Source organism: Lepus europaeus, chromosome X (assembly GCF_033115175.1).
Source record: "Lepus europaeus isolate LE1 chromosome X, mLepTim1.pri, whole genome shotgun sequence".
NCBI classification, from domain to species: domain Eukaryota; kingdom Metazoa; phylum Chordata; class Mammalia; order Lagomorpha; family Leporidae; genus Lepus; species Lepus europaeus.
The window spans coordinates 32661840-32675906 of record NC_084850.1 but is presented as its reverse complement, the minus strand read 5'-3'; the positions used below and the strand labels follow the sequence as shown (position 1 = coordinate 32675906).

The 14067-nt window shown below is 39.6% G+C and overlaps 1 protein-coding gene across 11 annotated transcripts in view; it reads right to left on the bottom strand.

Moving 5' to 3' along the window:
- Positions 1 to 14067, bottom strand: part of THOC2 (THO complex subunit 2) — a 126224-nt gene that overhangs the window by 67522 nt on the left and 44635 nt on the right. For all 11 annotated transcript variants that reach the window (XM_062184254.1, XM_062184255.1, XM_062184257.1 and 8 more), the window contains exons 9-12: positions 8918 to 9010; positions 7566 to 7721; positions 6102 to 6274; positions 4661 to 4856 (exon numbers count right to left, since the gene is read on the bottom strand). In XM_062184254.1, the coding sequence (XP_062040238.1) occupies positions 4661 to 4856; positions 6102 to 6274; positions 7566 to 7721; positions 8918 to 9010 (618 nt within the window). The remainder of the gene's footprint in view (positions 1 to 4660; positions 4857 to 6101; positions 6275 to 7565; positions 7722 to 8917; positions 9011 to 14067) is intronic.

Below are 14067 nucleotides of genomic sequence, written 5' to 3'. Positions count from 1 at the left end.
TCTCTCTCTCTCCCTCTCCAACTCTACCTTTCAAATAAATAAATCTGTTTAAAAAAAAGTCTTTTCATTTGAATATTGTTTATAGCCCATTCCTGCTTTCCTGCTGGACTACTGTCTTTTTACTTTGGACTTTTTTAGCTCCTTATTTAGTACAAGAGACAGACCAGCACTAGGTAGGTGAAAGTATGATGAGAAACAAGCTATTTACATTCCCAAAAGTATCTCCTAAAGGGAAAAACAGTAATAGTACAGCTGAAATGCTGGCAGCACTCATCTTAACCAAGTGATCAAAGTTAAAATCATCAGTAATAGAACAAAATTATTTCACATGCTTCCTCATAGGATGCACTAAGACATAACTCTGCTCTTTGAGTAGGCACCAGTTAAAATGACATCCTTTCCAGGCTATAAGGATCAAAATGTTTAAACGTGTCATGATTCCCTTTTATATGAATGTTATATAATAAATGATAAATATAATGATTAACTACCTAACATATTTAGAGAAGTTTTATGCTATATTCATTTATGGGCATAAAAAACAAGTATTAAAAGCCAAATTAGGCCGGCGCCCTGCCTTAACAGGCTAATCCTCCGCCTTGCAGCGACGGCATACCAGGTTCTAGTCTCGGTTTGGGCGCCGGATTATATCCCGGTTGCCCCTCTTCCAGGCCAGCTCTCTGCTATGACCCAGGAAGGCAGTGGAGGATGGCCCAAGTGCTTGGGCCCTGCACCCGCATGGGAGACCAAGAGAAGCACCTGGCTCCTGGCTTCGGATCAGCGAGATGCGCCGGCCGCAGCGGCCACTGGAGGGTGAACCAGCGGCAAAAAGGAAGACCTTTCTCTCTCTCTCTCACTATCTACTCTGCCTGTCAAAGAAAAAAAAAAAAAGAAAAATTTAAAAAAAGCCAAGTTAAACATTTCAGGTGTTCAAGGATCAATATACAACAGCTTTTAAGTTTTCAAGAGTTATTGTTTAAAATTAAAGTTAGCACAGGTGTTTTGCACAGCTGTTGAAAAGCCAAAGCCACTTGGGATATCTGCCTCTTATTTCCAAGTGCCTCAACTCCTGCCTCTGCTCCTGCTAATGCTCACCCGGGAAAGCAGCAGGTGATGGCTCAAGTAGCTGGTCTCTTCCACACACAAATGAAATCCAGACTGAGCTACTGGATCCTGGCTCAAGCCTGGGCCAGCCCAAACCATTGCAGGCATTTGGGAAGTTAATGAGCCAGAGGATGGAAGAGATCTACCTCTATCTCTCTCAGATAAATGAGTTTTAAAATCTAAATTAGATGCAGGAACAGGCATTTGAAGCAGCAGTTAAGACACTAGTTAGGATGCCCACATCCCATACTAGAGCACACCTGGGTCCAAGTCTCAGCTTCGCTCCTAGTTTCAGCTTCCTACCAATGTGGACTCTGGGAGGCACAGGCAATGGCTCAAGTGGTTTGAGTCCCCTCCACCTGGACTTAGTCCTTGGGTCCTGGCTTTGTCCTGACCCAGACCCAGCTGTTGTGGGTAACTGAGGAGTCTATCAGTGATTTTTTTTTTCCTAAAGACGTATTTGTCTGAAAGGCAGAGTGAGAGTGAGGTATCTTCCAATTGCTAGTTCAGTCCCCAAATGGCCACCAATAGACAGGACTGGGCCAAAACCTAGAGCCTTGAACTCCATCTAGGCCTCCCACATGGATGACAGGGCCCATGTACTTCAGCCATGTTCCACTGCCTTCCCAGGCACATTAGCAGGGAGCTAGATGGGAAGTAGAACAGCTGAGACTCAAACAGGTGCTCATATGGGTTGCTGACATTGCAGGTGACAGCTGAACATGTTACACCATGACGCTAGCCCCACAATTAAACTTATATAAGATTTACTTATTGCCTTGGGTTGGCCAACACCGCGGCTCACGAGGCTAATCCTCCACCTGCAGCACCGGCACCCCAGGTTCTAGTCCCAGTTGGGGCACCGGTTCTGTCCCGGTTGCTCCTCTTCCAGTCCAGCTCTCTTATGTGGCCCGGGAAGGCAGTGGAGGATGGCCCAAGTCCTTGGGCCCTGCACCTGCATGGGAGACCAGGAGGAAGCACCTGGCTCTTGATCAGCACAGCGTACCGGCCATAGCGGCCATTTGCGGGGTGAACCAATGGAAGAAAGACCTTTCTCTCTGTCTCTCTGTCTAACCTGCCTGTCAAAAAAAAAAAAAAAAAAAAAGGAGCTTCTGTACTTAAATTAGATATCATTAACAGAAGTCTTCTATACTGTGGTTACTTGTAATCATTTCTATGATTATGTGTTCACATATTTCTTTAATTTGACATATGTAGTATAAGATTTTCAACCTCAATACCTTGGGTTGAGCAAAGATTTCTTACAGCACAAAAGCAAACACAAAAGAAAAAGACTGTTAACTTGGAATTAATTAACATCTAAAAATTTTTTTCTATTCCAAAGATAACAAAATTTAAAAAGTAAATGAGACTGAGAAAAAAGTCAAAATCAAATATCTGATAAAGGTCTTGTATGGAAATTATATGAAGAATTTTACTCAATAATAAAAATACAACTTAAAAATGGGCAAGATTTATGAACAAATCACTATAGATGATTACAAATGGCAAATAAGCACATTAGAAGATGCTCAACATCAATAGTCACAGGCAAATGCAAATTAAAATACAACACCCACTAGAAAGAGTAAAATGTACAAGAGTGAGAATGCCGTGCACATATCAGCAAGGATTTGGAGCATCTTATAAAGCTGCACCTAGAAATGCAAACTGGTACAGTATGAACCAATTTGGTAATTCCTTTAATTCCTTAAAGAGTTTATTCTTTTTTTTTTTTTTTTTACAGGCAGAGTGGATAGTGAGAGAGAGAGACAGAGAGAAAAGTCTTCCTTTGTGCCGTTGGTTCACCCTCTAATGGCCATTGCGGCAGGCGCATCTCGCTGATCTGAAGCCAGGAGCCAGGTGCTTCTCCTGGTCTCCCATGCAGGTGCAGGGCCCAAGCACCTGGGCCATCCTCCACTGCACTCCCGGGCCATAGCAGAGAGCTGGCCTGGAAGAGGGGCAACCGGGATAGAATCCGGTGCCCCAACCGGGACTAGAACCTGGTGTGCCAGCGCCGCAAGGCGGAGGATTAGCCTGTTAAGCCACGGCGCCGGCAAGAATTTATTCTTATGATCCAGTAATTTTACTCCTGAGGACATATAAAAATATATCCCCCAAAAAAGTCATACAAGAATATTCAAAGCAGCTTTATTAATAATAGCCCCCAACTACAAACAACTCAAACATCCATCAATTTGGTGAGTGGATAAACTCTTGTGTGTCTATATAATGAAATATTACCCAGCAAGAAAGAAACTGCTGACACAATCAACAACTTTGATGAATTTCAAAAGTATTATGTAGAAGAAACCAGACAGAAAAGATTACATACGACACAGTTCCACCTAAATTAAGTTCTACAAAAAACTATAGTGAGTGACAGAAAGCCTTTCAGAGGTTACTAGAAACGAGCAATAGAGGGAGAAAACTTATAGCAGAGGCAAGACGAAATTTTCAAGGGTGATAAAAAACATTCTCTACTGACTGTGTTGATGGACATGTAACTGTATACATTTGTCAAAACTTACTGAATAATACATTCAACATTGGAAATGTTTATATAAATTATACCACAAAGCTGATTTTAAAAACAACAAAAAATAGGGGGCTAGCATTGTAGCACAGTGGGTTAAGCTGCCCCTTGGGAATCTGGCATCCCATATCTGAGTACTAGTTCAAGTCCTAGCTGCTTGGCTTCTGTTCCAGCTTCCTGTTAATACATCTAGGAAGGCAGCAAATGATGGCCCAAGTGCTTGGGTCCCTGCCACCCATGTGGGACACCAGGATGGAGTTCCTGGCACCTAGCTTCAACCTGGTCCTTCTTCCTGCCTAGCTTCCTGCCTGTTGTGGCCATTTGGGGAGTGAACCAGCAGATGGGAGATATTTTTATCTATCAAACTATATATATACATATATATATATGTATATATATATCCTCTGTTTTTCTCCTCCTCTGTCCCTTACTCAGTCGCTCTCTGACACTCTGCCTTTCAAATAAATAAGTTTTTAAAATAAAAAAAATTGCACAGATGATAATACTTGGGGTAATGACTTGAAGGGAGTACAAAGGAGACTCTGGGTTGCTGGCAGTCTTTGTTTTATCTCTTGATTTGGGAGGTGGACACACGGGTGTTTAGTTTGGGAAAAGACAGTGAGCTATACAATTATGTTTTATTTCAATAAAAAGTTTACTTAAAACATATAAATAGGTCTTCAACATTCTGAGGTTGAAGACCATTCTTAAATATAACAGTAAGGATTGAAAACTGAAGGCATGTAAATGAGTAAAAAACAAGCAAGAGAAAAGTAACCACTAATTATAAGAGGATTCATAAAGCAGCCACTTATGCATAGCATATTTTCTGATGTGGGGAACTTAGCTAACAATCTTTACATAAACGGTTAAGACACAATGACTTTCCACAAATCTTACTCAACATAATCTTAAATTGGGTTCACTTTAGTTTTGTTCCTAGAATACCTGTAACACAAGTATACTCACAACATTTTCATTTCAAAATTTAAATTTGCTTGAAAGAAAAATCTTACTGACCTCCTTCATAAATGACTTGCCTATGCGCACAACCTTTGCAAATAAAATGGGATCATGAGAAAGGTGAGGACCAAGATAACAGAACATATTGAACACGTCTCTCCTCAAATCTTCATAGCTCTCTGCTTGTTTTGGTGCTCTCTTGTTTTGCAAAGCATTAACAGGTGAGCCTTTAGCACCTTTAGGAACGCCAACTCTATTTAAAAAGAGCAAAATATTTATACATGTATATAGATATACACTATACAATATCTTCCATATTAAGTTAACACAGTCATCTTAATTAGTAAGTTAAACTCCTGCTCATATTTGATTTCTGTATTTCAATTGTGCCTAACGTTATTATAACAGATAATTCTCAACTGGTAGAAAAAACACAAAAACAGTATTATAGGAAAAAATACAGCTAAGAGGACAGTGTTTCAAATTAACCACTTAAGAATAGGAAATCCAAGAAATGCAGATCCCAAGTAACATTCAATACATATCATTTATTTTCAAACTTGGACAGTATTAGGAATTTGGATATAGAAATGGGGAAGAGGGATGGACCTCTGAGACACTGGAAAATGAAACAGAAAATTATGGATATAACAACACTGATTCATGTCAATAAACATTTCTTAGTCTGGGTTCCAATACCCAGACAGAGTATGAGGGAGGTGGTGGCAGGGAAGGTGAGTTGAATAATGAAGGAAGGTGTGACACTAAAAAGGATAGAATGCCCAGAGTTCTCACCTGCTGAGCAGGTGTCCCGCTGTGGAGTCACAGGGGTCACTCTATGAGAAGAAACCTTCATGTTCCACAGCCCAGGTGGCACTGAAGGCAGCAATCAGCAGCTATGCACGATCACAAGGCTGGGGCTTTTGAGGCAGGCTCTGATCTGTGGGCTGAAGCCAGAGCTGCTGCCAATATTGCTCTTAAGTATTCTGCAAGTAGGCTGAGGGCTACATGACTGGTCAACACAGTAACTAAGGATCATGAGAGAGGCTTTACTGGTAATTTCCAGAACAGCATCTTATACACCAGGAGAGATAAGGCCAACAGAGAGACAACGTCCTCAGAGCCACTCAATCCAGGGTAGAGGAAAATTACACTAAATAAAAATAAAAACAGGAATTCCCTGCTCCAAGAGAGGAAGACAAGTCAAAAAATAGAAAAATGGAGTTTTCATTCCTAATGGAACAAACCCAACCTAGAAATTGAACCTATCATTTGTAAATTACAACCCAATAACATGTTCTAGAACACCTGGTCTAGGCATTAGGAGACAAGTCACTGATTAACACTTATCAGACTGAAAATTTCTGGGAATAATTCTTATCTCTTGATAATATGCACTAGAGTGTATGCTTGGTTTGAGGAGACAAGATAAATATGCAACATTGCCTTTGTAGTCCTAAACAATTTCTATCTCAAAGATGAGTATACAGCAACATACCTTCGGTAGAGAGGCTCAATAGTTATGTGAATAAGCTTGCAGATAGCAAGGGCTATTAGCTTATGTGAAGCTGCATAGTAGGGAGGCATCTGATCCATAATGTTCTGAGCATGCTGCCAATCACCAATCTTTAACAAGGCTTCCAATAAACCAAGCTTTTGGTTGTCAGGTGGCTAAAAATAAACAGTCACATCAAAGATACTTAAGATACAAGAATCAAAAAAAAATTAATACTGCTTCACTTTAAAAACTGAGCTACACAATACAACTGATATCAAAAATAGTTGTCATTCATGAGAAATTGAATAGCACTGTCCTGAGAATACAATCCAAGATTTTTAACTGAGAAAAAAAAAAGACTCCACTTTTTCATTTAGCAGGCACAGGTATTATAGTTTACAGACGTGGGATTAAGTTCTACTTAACATTATATTGTGCCATAGGCAACTAAAATTCATTCATCTTTGAGAATCCCTTGGGGGCCAGTCTTGTGGCATTGGGGGTAAAGCCACCATCTGTGACACCAGCATCCAATACGAGAGTACAGGTTGCTCCACTTTCTTTTTTTTTTTTTTAAAAAGATTTTATTTATTTGAGAGGAAGAGTTACAGACAGTGAGAGGGGAAGACAGAGAGAAAGGTCTTCCTTTCACTGGTTCACTCACCAACTGGCTGCAACGGCTGGAGCTGCGCCGATCCAAAGTCAGGAGCCAGAAGCTTCTTCCGGGTCTCTCACATGGGTGCAGGGGCCCAAGGATTTGGGCCATCTTCTACTGCTTTCCCAGGCCTCAGCAGAGAGCTGGATTGGAAGTGGAGCAGGTGGGTCTCGAACCGGCGCCCATATGGCATGCCAATGCTTCAGGCCAGGGCATTAACCCACTGCGCCACAGCGCCAGCCCCTGCTCCACTTTCGATCCAGCTCCCTGCTAATGTGCCTGAGAAAGCAGCTGAGTGGCCCAAGTGCATGGGCCCCTGCACCCAAGTAAGATACCAAGAAGGAACTCCAGGCTCCAGCTTTTGCATGGCACAGCCCCAGCCACTGGGGCCATCTGGGAAGTGAACCAACAGATGGAAGATAGATAGCTCGCTCTCTCCCTCCCCTCTCTGTAACTCTGTCTTTCAAATAAAAAAAGGAGGGAGAATCCCTTTAGGAATGGAACATTAATACAAAGATCATAAATATATTTTGTGGTTTTACTTAAAATACATTTTGAAACTTACTAAGTAAAAAATATGGCAGCCCTTCGTAGGAAGATGACATCAGATAACCACTTTTGCTTCTGTTTTGGTTTCCTATATTAACTTTTTAAAAAATGCTTTTTTGAGTATTCTGAAAATCCATTCTCAGCAAAATTAAAAAACTAGGAGATTATGCATCCATAAGCTGATTAACTATTAGAAGTTTAAAATTTTGTGACTTTAAGTCCAGAAGACATTAATAATTTTACTAGAATAAATTATATACCTTATCTACTTTCTCTTCTTCTTTTTCCTTTTCTCTCTCTCGTTCATCCATTTTTTCAGAAGACAATACAACCATCGTAAGTTTTCTAACAATTTGCTTAGCTTCCACAATTTCCCGTTTATGTTCATCCATAATACAATTATCAGCTGGAAGAAGCTAAAAATAAGTCATTAAAATTTAATGAAACAGCTAATATTAATCACCTGCTCATATAAAAAGCAAACACTATTCTCAACTGAAAAAATGCAAATAAGAAGTCTCCTATTCATGACCATGGTTTCCCTTCCAAATAAGTCTGTTTTCTTAGAATTTAACAAGTACTAAATTTTGTACACCTCTTAAAATGAGTTAGCAGTTCAATTTCATATTTTCAAATCAATAAATTGATTTTAATCTCATCTGATAATTGTCATCATCGTAACAATAGCACTTAGTCCGCTTGCATTTATTGTTAAACATATCAGTAATAAATCTATCATTTTTGTATTTTCCATTTGCTATGCTACTCTATACTAGCCTCTACATTCATACCTATCTCTTTAAATTCTCCCTTTTCTGACAAATTTTTTATATTCTCAATTTGTACAACACTTCTCTTTGTTAAAACCTGAATGCCACTCTACTCCCAAGAGAAAAATCCAGACTTCTTACTATGTCATTAAAACCATTCCGTATAGTTTACCTCCAACCAACTTCTCTATCTTCATTCCCTATATAAACCATTCTAGGCTCCAACCACTCTGAGCTTCCTGATGTTCTCCAAAAGCGATAGTGAAGTCCTTTCAAACCTCCTGCTCTTACATTCAGTTAATTCTACCTAAAAATCTTCCCATCATTTAAGCCTTAACAACTACTTCTCATCTATCAAGATCCCGGTTTGACATCACTATTTGGAAAACTCTTCTAAACTATTCCCTCTAGATAAATATATGACCACTATCTACTCTGAGATCAAACAGCACTTTGTGAATACCTCCAAAAGAGTACCTACTATGTAATGCAAAACTGTGTTTTCTACCTTCCTAGATTATGAGTGGTTCCAAGTTAGAGACAAAGACTTACTCCAAACAGATAGGCAAGGAAGTTATTTCCTTACTGACACTTAAGAACTTAAGCTTTTATATCCAATCTTGAACTCTGTAAAGGTGATGAAAAGGTATTTGATTTCCGTGATTTTTTCAAGGAATTAAATTCATTCACTTTATAAATGCAAAGCAATAATGTATTGGGGCTTCAAAAAAATAATACTTGAGAGCCTAGCACCAGCCTTGGAGTGCTATGTAGATGACTACTCCCTTTTACTTATCCGAGAGATAGACATCAAAATATTTTTAACATCTCACTTAACTTACATGTACATAAAGATCATCTAAATCAATAAGATTAAACTGCAGAAGTACTGCTGCAACTCTGTATAAAGATGATGGAGTCTCGCCATTTGGCTCCTTAAAAAACAGAAAGAAAATTTTAGAGTGTATAAAGTACAACAATTAAAATCTATCAAATAACTCTAAGCCAAGAACACACTTCATCACCCTTTCTCATCATACCAAACATCTGAATTTAGGAAAATGATCATTACATCAACACTGGAACCATCTTCTGATGAAAGGAAAGCAGTTTCAAGATGAACACATTCTACAATACAAATTTAACTTTTGAATAAAATTAACAATTGAATAAACATGATTTTATACTGTATAATAGTTAGTATGTGTTTCTGTCTATATATGTGTTTCCTTCACTTGTTTTTCCAAGTAGCTCTCAGTGGAGATGCAGATATATTAAGACTGATAAATGTGTAAGGACAGAACCATACGTTTCCTTAATACTTTCCTCCCTAAATCTTTTATTGATCGTCAGCTACCTCCCCTTTAAAACAGGTGTCTATTACAAATCAATCAATACATTTTTTGGTAGACAAATCAGAAACTTTACGGTACAGGTATGAAATCAGAAAGCATTCAAGCAGTAGTTTCAGAGATGTAAGTCAAAGTACACAGATATCACTTTAAAAGCAATTGTGAAAGTATGCCATAGAACTAGGACAGATTCAATAAGTTTTGTAAAAATAAGACATATGAAAACTATTAATCTGAGATCATTTATCTTCATTTGGATGGTTGAAGAGTTATACAGGATCTTTTAATTTTTTAATAGAATTTTTAACAGATTCAATGTGATCTGTAGATGGAATTCTATTAAGAACATAATGATATTTTCTTCCTCCCTGTCTCCCTCATTCTTTTTCCCTTTCTTCCTGCCTTTTTTTTATTTTAAGATAACATTTTAAAATTACATTACAGTAAAAAGTCTTAATACTTCACCAAATAAGAATTTTAACAAGTAAAAATCAAGAAGACCCTGGTTTACTGGGACTACAGACAACAGCCATAAACAATAAATGGAAAAATGACCATTTCACCCATATACAGTAAATTTCAAATTGATCACAGATCACTAAAACTACAGTAGTATAACATTCTTAACCACTGGTTTCGCAAAAGTTTAAAAGTTTTACATAACTACATTTTCAGCAATACTGATACACACAGACATCTCTTATTTCTTTCTTTTTTGTTCATTTTTTAAATTTTAGCTCCCAAATGTAAGGGAGAACATGTGGTAATTCTCTTTCTGGGTCCAAACCAACCCAGTAAAGTTGCAAGTTAGAAAACATATCAAAAGTCGGCGCCGTGGCTCAATAGGCTAATCCTCCACCTTGCGGCGCTGGCACACCAGGTTCTAGTCCCGGTCGGGGCACCGGATTCTATCCCGGTTGCCCCTCTTCCAGGCCAGCTCTCTGCTATGGCCCGGGAGTGCAGTGGAGGATGGCCCAGGTGCTTGGGCCCTGCACCCCATGGGAGACCAGGAGAAGCACCTGGCTCCTGCCTTTGGATCAGCGCGGTGCGCCAGCCACAGCAGCCATTGGAGGGTGAACCAACGGCAAAGGAAGACCTTTCTCTCTGTCCACTCTGCCTGTCAAAAAAAAAAAAAAGAAAAAAAGAAAACATATCAAAAAACAGTAGCTTTTTTACATGCTAATGAGCTCACAGAAAGAGAAATCAATCAAGGAAGAAATCCCATTCACAACAGCCACAAAAAAATCAAATATTTAGCAATAAATTTAATGAAAATGAAAGATCTCTACAATAAAAATTACAAAACATTGATGAAATTATCAAGAATATAAAAAAATATATTCCATGCTCATGGATAGCAAAGATCAGTATTTTTTAATTTGTCTATACTACCTAAAGTAATTTACAGACTCAATGCAAGCCCTATCATGGCATTCCTCATAGGATTAGAAAAAAACAATTCTATTTATGGAATTACAAAACAGCACGAATACCCAAAGCAATCCTGAGCAAGAAAAGCAAGCTGGAAGCATCACAATACCTGATTTCAAAGCATACTACAAAGCTATAGTAAGTAAAACAGCTTGGTATTGTCATAATAACCGATACATAGACCAATAACAGAACAGAGAGCCCAGAAATTAATCCATGTACACACAGCAAACTTATTTTTGACAAAAGTGCTCAGACCATACAGTGAAGGGTAATCTCTTCAACAAGGTGCTGGCAAAACTGGATGTATATATGTAAAAGAATGAAATTAGATCCATACCTCTCACCATATACAAAAATCAAATCAAGATGGATCAAAGACATAAATTTAAGACCTGAGACAACAAAGCTGCTGAAGAAAACATAGGAGAAACACTCCAAAACACAGTTGTAGGGGACCCTTCTTGTATAAGATCTCCAAAGTACAGGGAACAAAAGCAAAATTAAACAAATGGGGGGTGGGGGGTGAGGGCTGGTGCTGTGGTGTAGTGGATAAAGCTACCACCTGCAGTGCCGGCACCCCATTTGGGCGCTGATTCCAGTCCTGGCTTCTCAACTTCTGATCCAGCTCTCTGCTACGGCCCAGGAAAGCAGTAGAAGATGGGTCTAAGTGCTTAGGTCCCTGCACCCGCCTGAGAGACCTAGAAGAAGCTCCTGGCTCCTGGCTTCAGATCGGCTCAGCTCCAGCCATTGCGGCCATTTGGGGAGTGAACCAGTGGATGGAAGACATCCATCTCTTCTCTCTCTCTGCCTCTCCGTAACTCTGCCATATAAATAAGTAAATAAACCTTAAAGAAAAAAAGTAAACAAATGGGACTATTATCAAATCCAGAAGCTTTTGCACAGCAAAGGATAATCAAAAGAGCAAAGAGACATCCAACAGAATGGGAAAAAAAAATATTTGCAAACCACCTATCTGACAAAGGATCAATATCCCAAATATATCAGCAACTCAAAAACTCAACAGGGGGCTGGTGCTGTGGCTTAGTATGCTAAACCTCCATCTGCGGCATGGGCATCTCATATGGACACTGGTTCATGTCGGGGCTGCTCCTCTTCTAATCTAGCTCTCTGCAAAGGCCTGGGAAAGCATTAGAAGATGGTCCAAGTGCTTAGGCCCCTGTAACCGTGTGGGAGACCTAAAAGAAGCTCCTGGCTCCCGGCTTTGGATTGGATCGGCTCAGCTCCAGCCATTGTGGCCATCTGGGGAGTGAAACAGCAGATGGAAGATCTTTATCTCTCCCTCTGTCTGGAACTCTTACCTCTCAAATAAATAAATAAAATCTTAAAAATTCAACAACAACAAAAAACAACCAATCCAGATGAGAAATGGGTAAAGGACTTCAATAGATAGTTCTCATAAGAAATACAAGTGGCCAACAAATATTTGAAAAATTGCTCAGCATCACTAGCCATCAGGGAAATGGAAATCAAAACCACAATGAGGTATCATCTCAACCCTGTCAGAATGGCTAAAATCCAAAACACAAAGAGAAACAAATGCTGGCAATGATGTGGACAAAGGGGAACACTTACATACGGTTCGTAGGAATGTAAATTAAGGCAGCCACTATGGAAAACAGTGTGGAAATTTCTTAAAAAACTAGAAGAAATAGACTTGCTATATGATCCAGCAATCCCACTTCAGAGTACATACTCAAAAGACTTGAACACAATGTTTCAAAGAGATACCTACACCACCATGTTTATACCATCATTGTTCACTAAAGCCAAAATTTGGAACCAACGAAGATTTCCATTATCAGATGAATGGATACAGAAAATATGGTGTGTGTGTATATATATATATATATGTGTGTGTGTGTGTGTGTGTGTGTGTCTACATAATAGAATATTATTCAGCTATCAAAAAGAATGAAATTCTACCATTTGATGCAACTGGAGGATACCATGTTGAGATAAATCAATATTTTAAAATAGGGATCACAGGGTGGTGTTCAGCCTAGAGGTTAAGACAATGGTTAAGATGTCAAAACCACATCTCATAGTACCTGGATTTGAGTCTCACCTCTGGCTCCTGACTGTAGCTTCTTGCTCTTGCTAATTCAGACCCTGGAAGGTAGCAGTGATGGCTCAAGTAACTGGGTTCCTGCCACTTTGCCAACAGATTGAGTTCCCAGCTCCTGGCCCAGCACCAAATGTTGTGGGCATTTGGGTAGTGAACCAACAGACAGCGATACACACATATGTATGTTTCTCTCTCATATATATATATATATATATATATATATATATATTTCTTTAAACATGTTAATAAAAAAAAAACACACACACAAGTGGCAAAGTCAATTCCAGGGCAGCCATGAGGGCTCTCCACAGAAACATACCTTTGAATGCTAGCAATTTTCAAAGCTAATTTTTAAAATGCTGGAGAGTAAAGTGAGAATAAGTGACAATAACTAAGTGGCTACATGTATATAAAAAGCAAATAGTGGGGCGGATGTTACGGTGCAATGTGTTAAGCCACCCTTGGTGAATGGGACTCTGGCGTTCCCTATCTGAGTGCTGGTTGGAGTTCCAGCTACTCCGCTTCCATTCCAGTTTCATGCTAATGTGCTTTGGGAAGGCAGCCAAAGATGGCCCAAGTACTTGGGCCCTGTCATCCATGTGGGATATCAGGCTGGACATTCGGGCTCCAGGCTTCAGCCTGGCCCAGACCCAGCTGTTGTAGCCATTTGGAGAGTAAACTAGCAGATAGAAGATATATAACTCTGTTCTCTGTCTTCTCTGTCTCTGTCGTTCTGCCTTTCAAATAAATAAACAACAAATATTTTTTAAAAAATAAAACGCAGGGGCGGGCACTGTGGCCTGAAGCACTGGCATGGTTCAAGTCCCAGCTACTCCACTTCCGATCCAGCTCTCTGCTATGGCCTGGGAAAGCAGTGGAGGATGGCCCAAGTCCTTGGGCCCCTGCACCCACGTGGGAGACCTCAAAGAAGATCCTGGCTCCTGGCTTCAGATCAGCACAGCAGCAAACTGGGGAGTGAACCATTGGATGGAAGGACTCCCACCCCCCCCCCACCCCGCACACACTGTGTAACTCTGACTTTCAAATAAATAAATTAATCTTAAATAAATAAAATGCAAATAGTAACAATACACGATGTTGATTCTAATGAACACTGAAA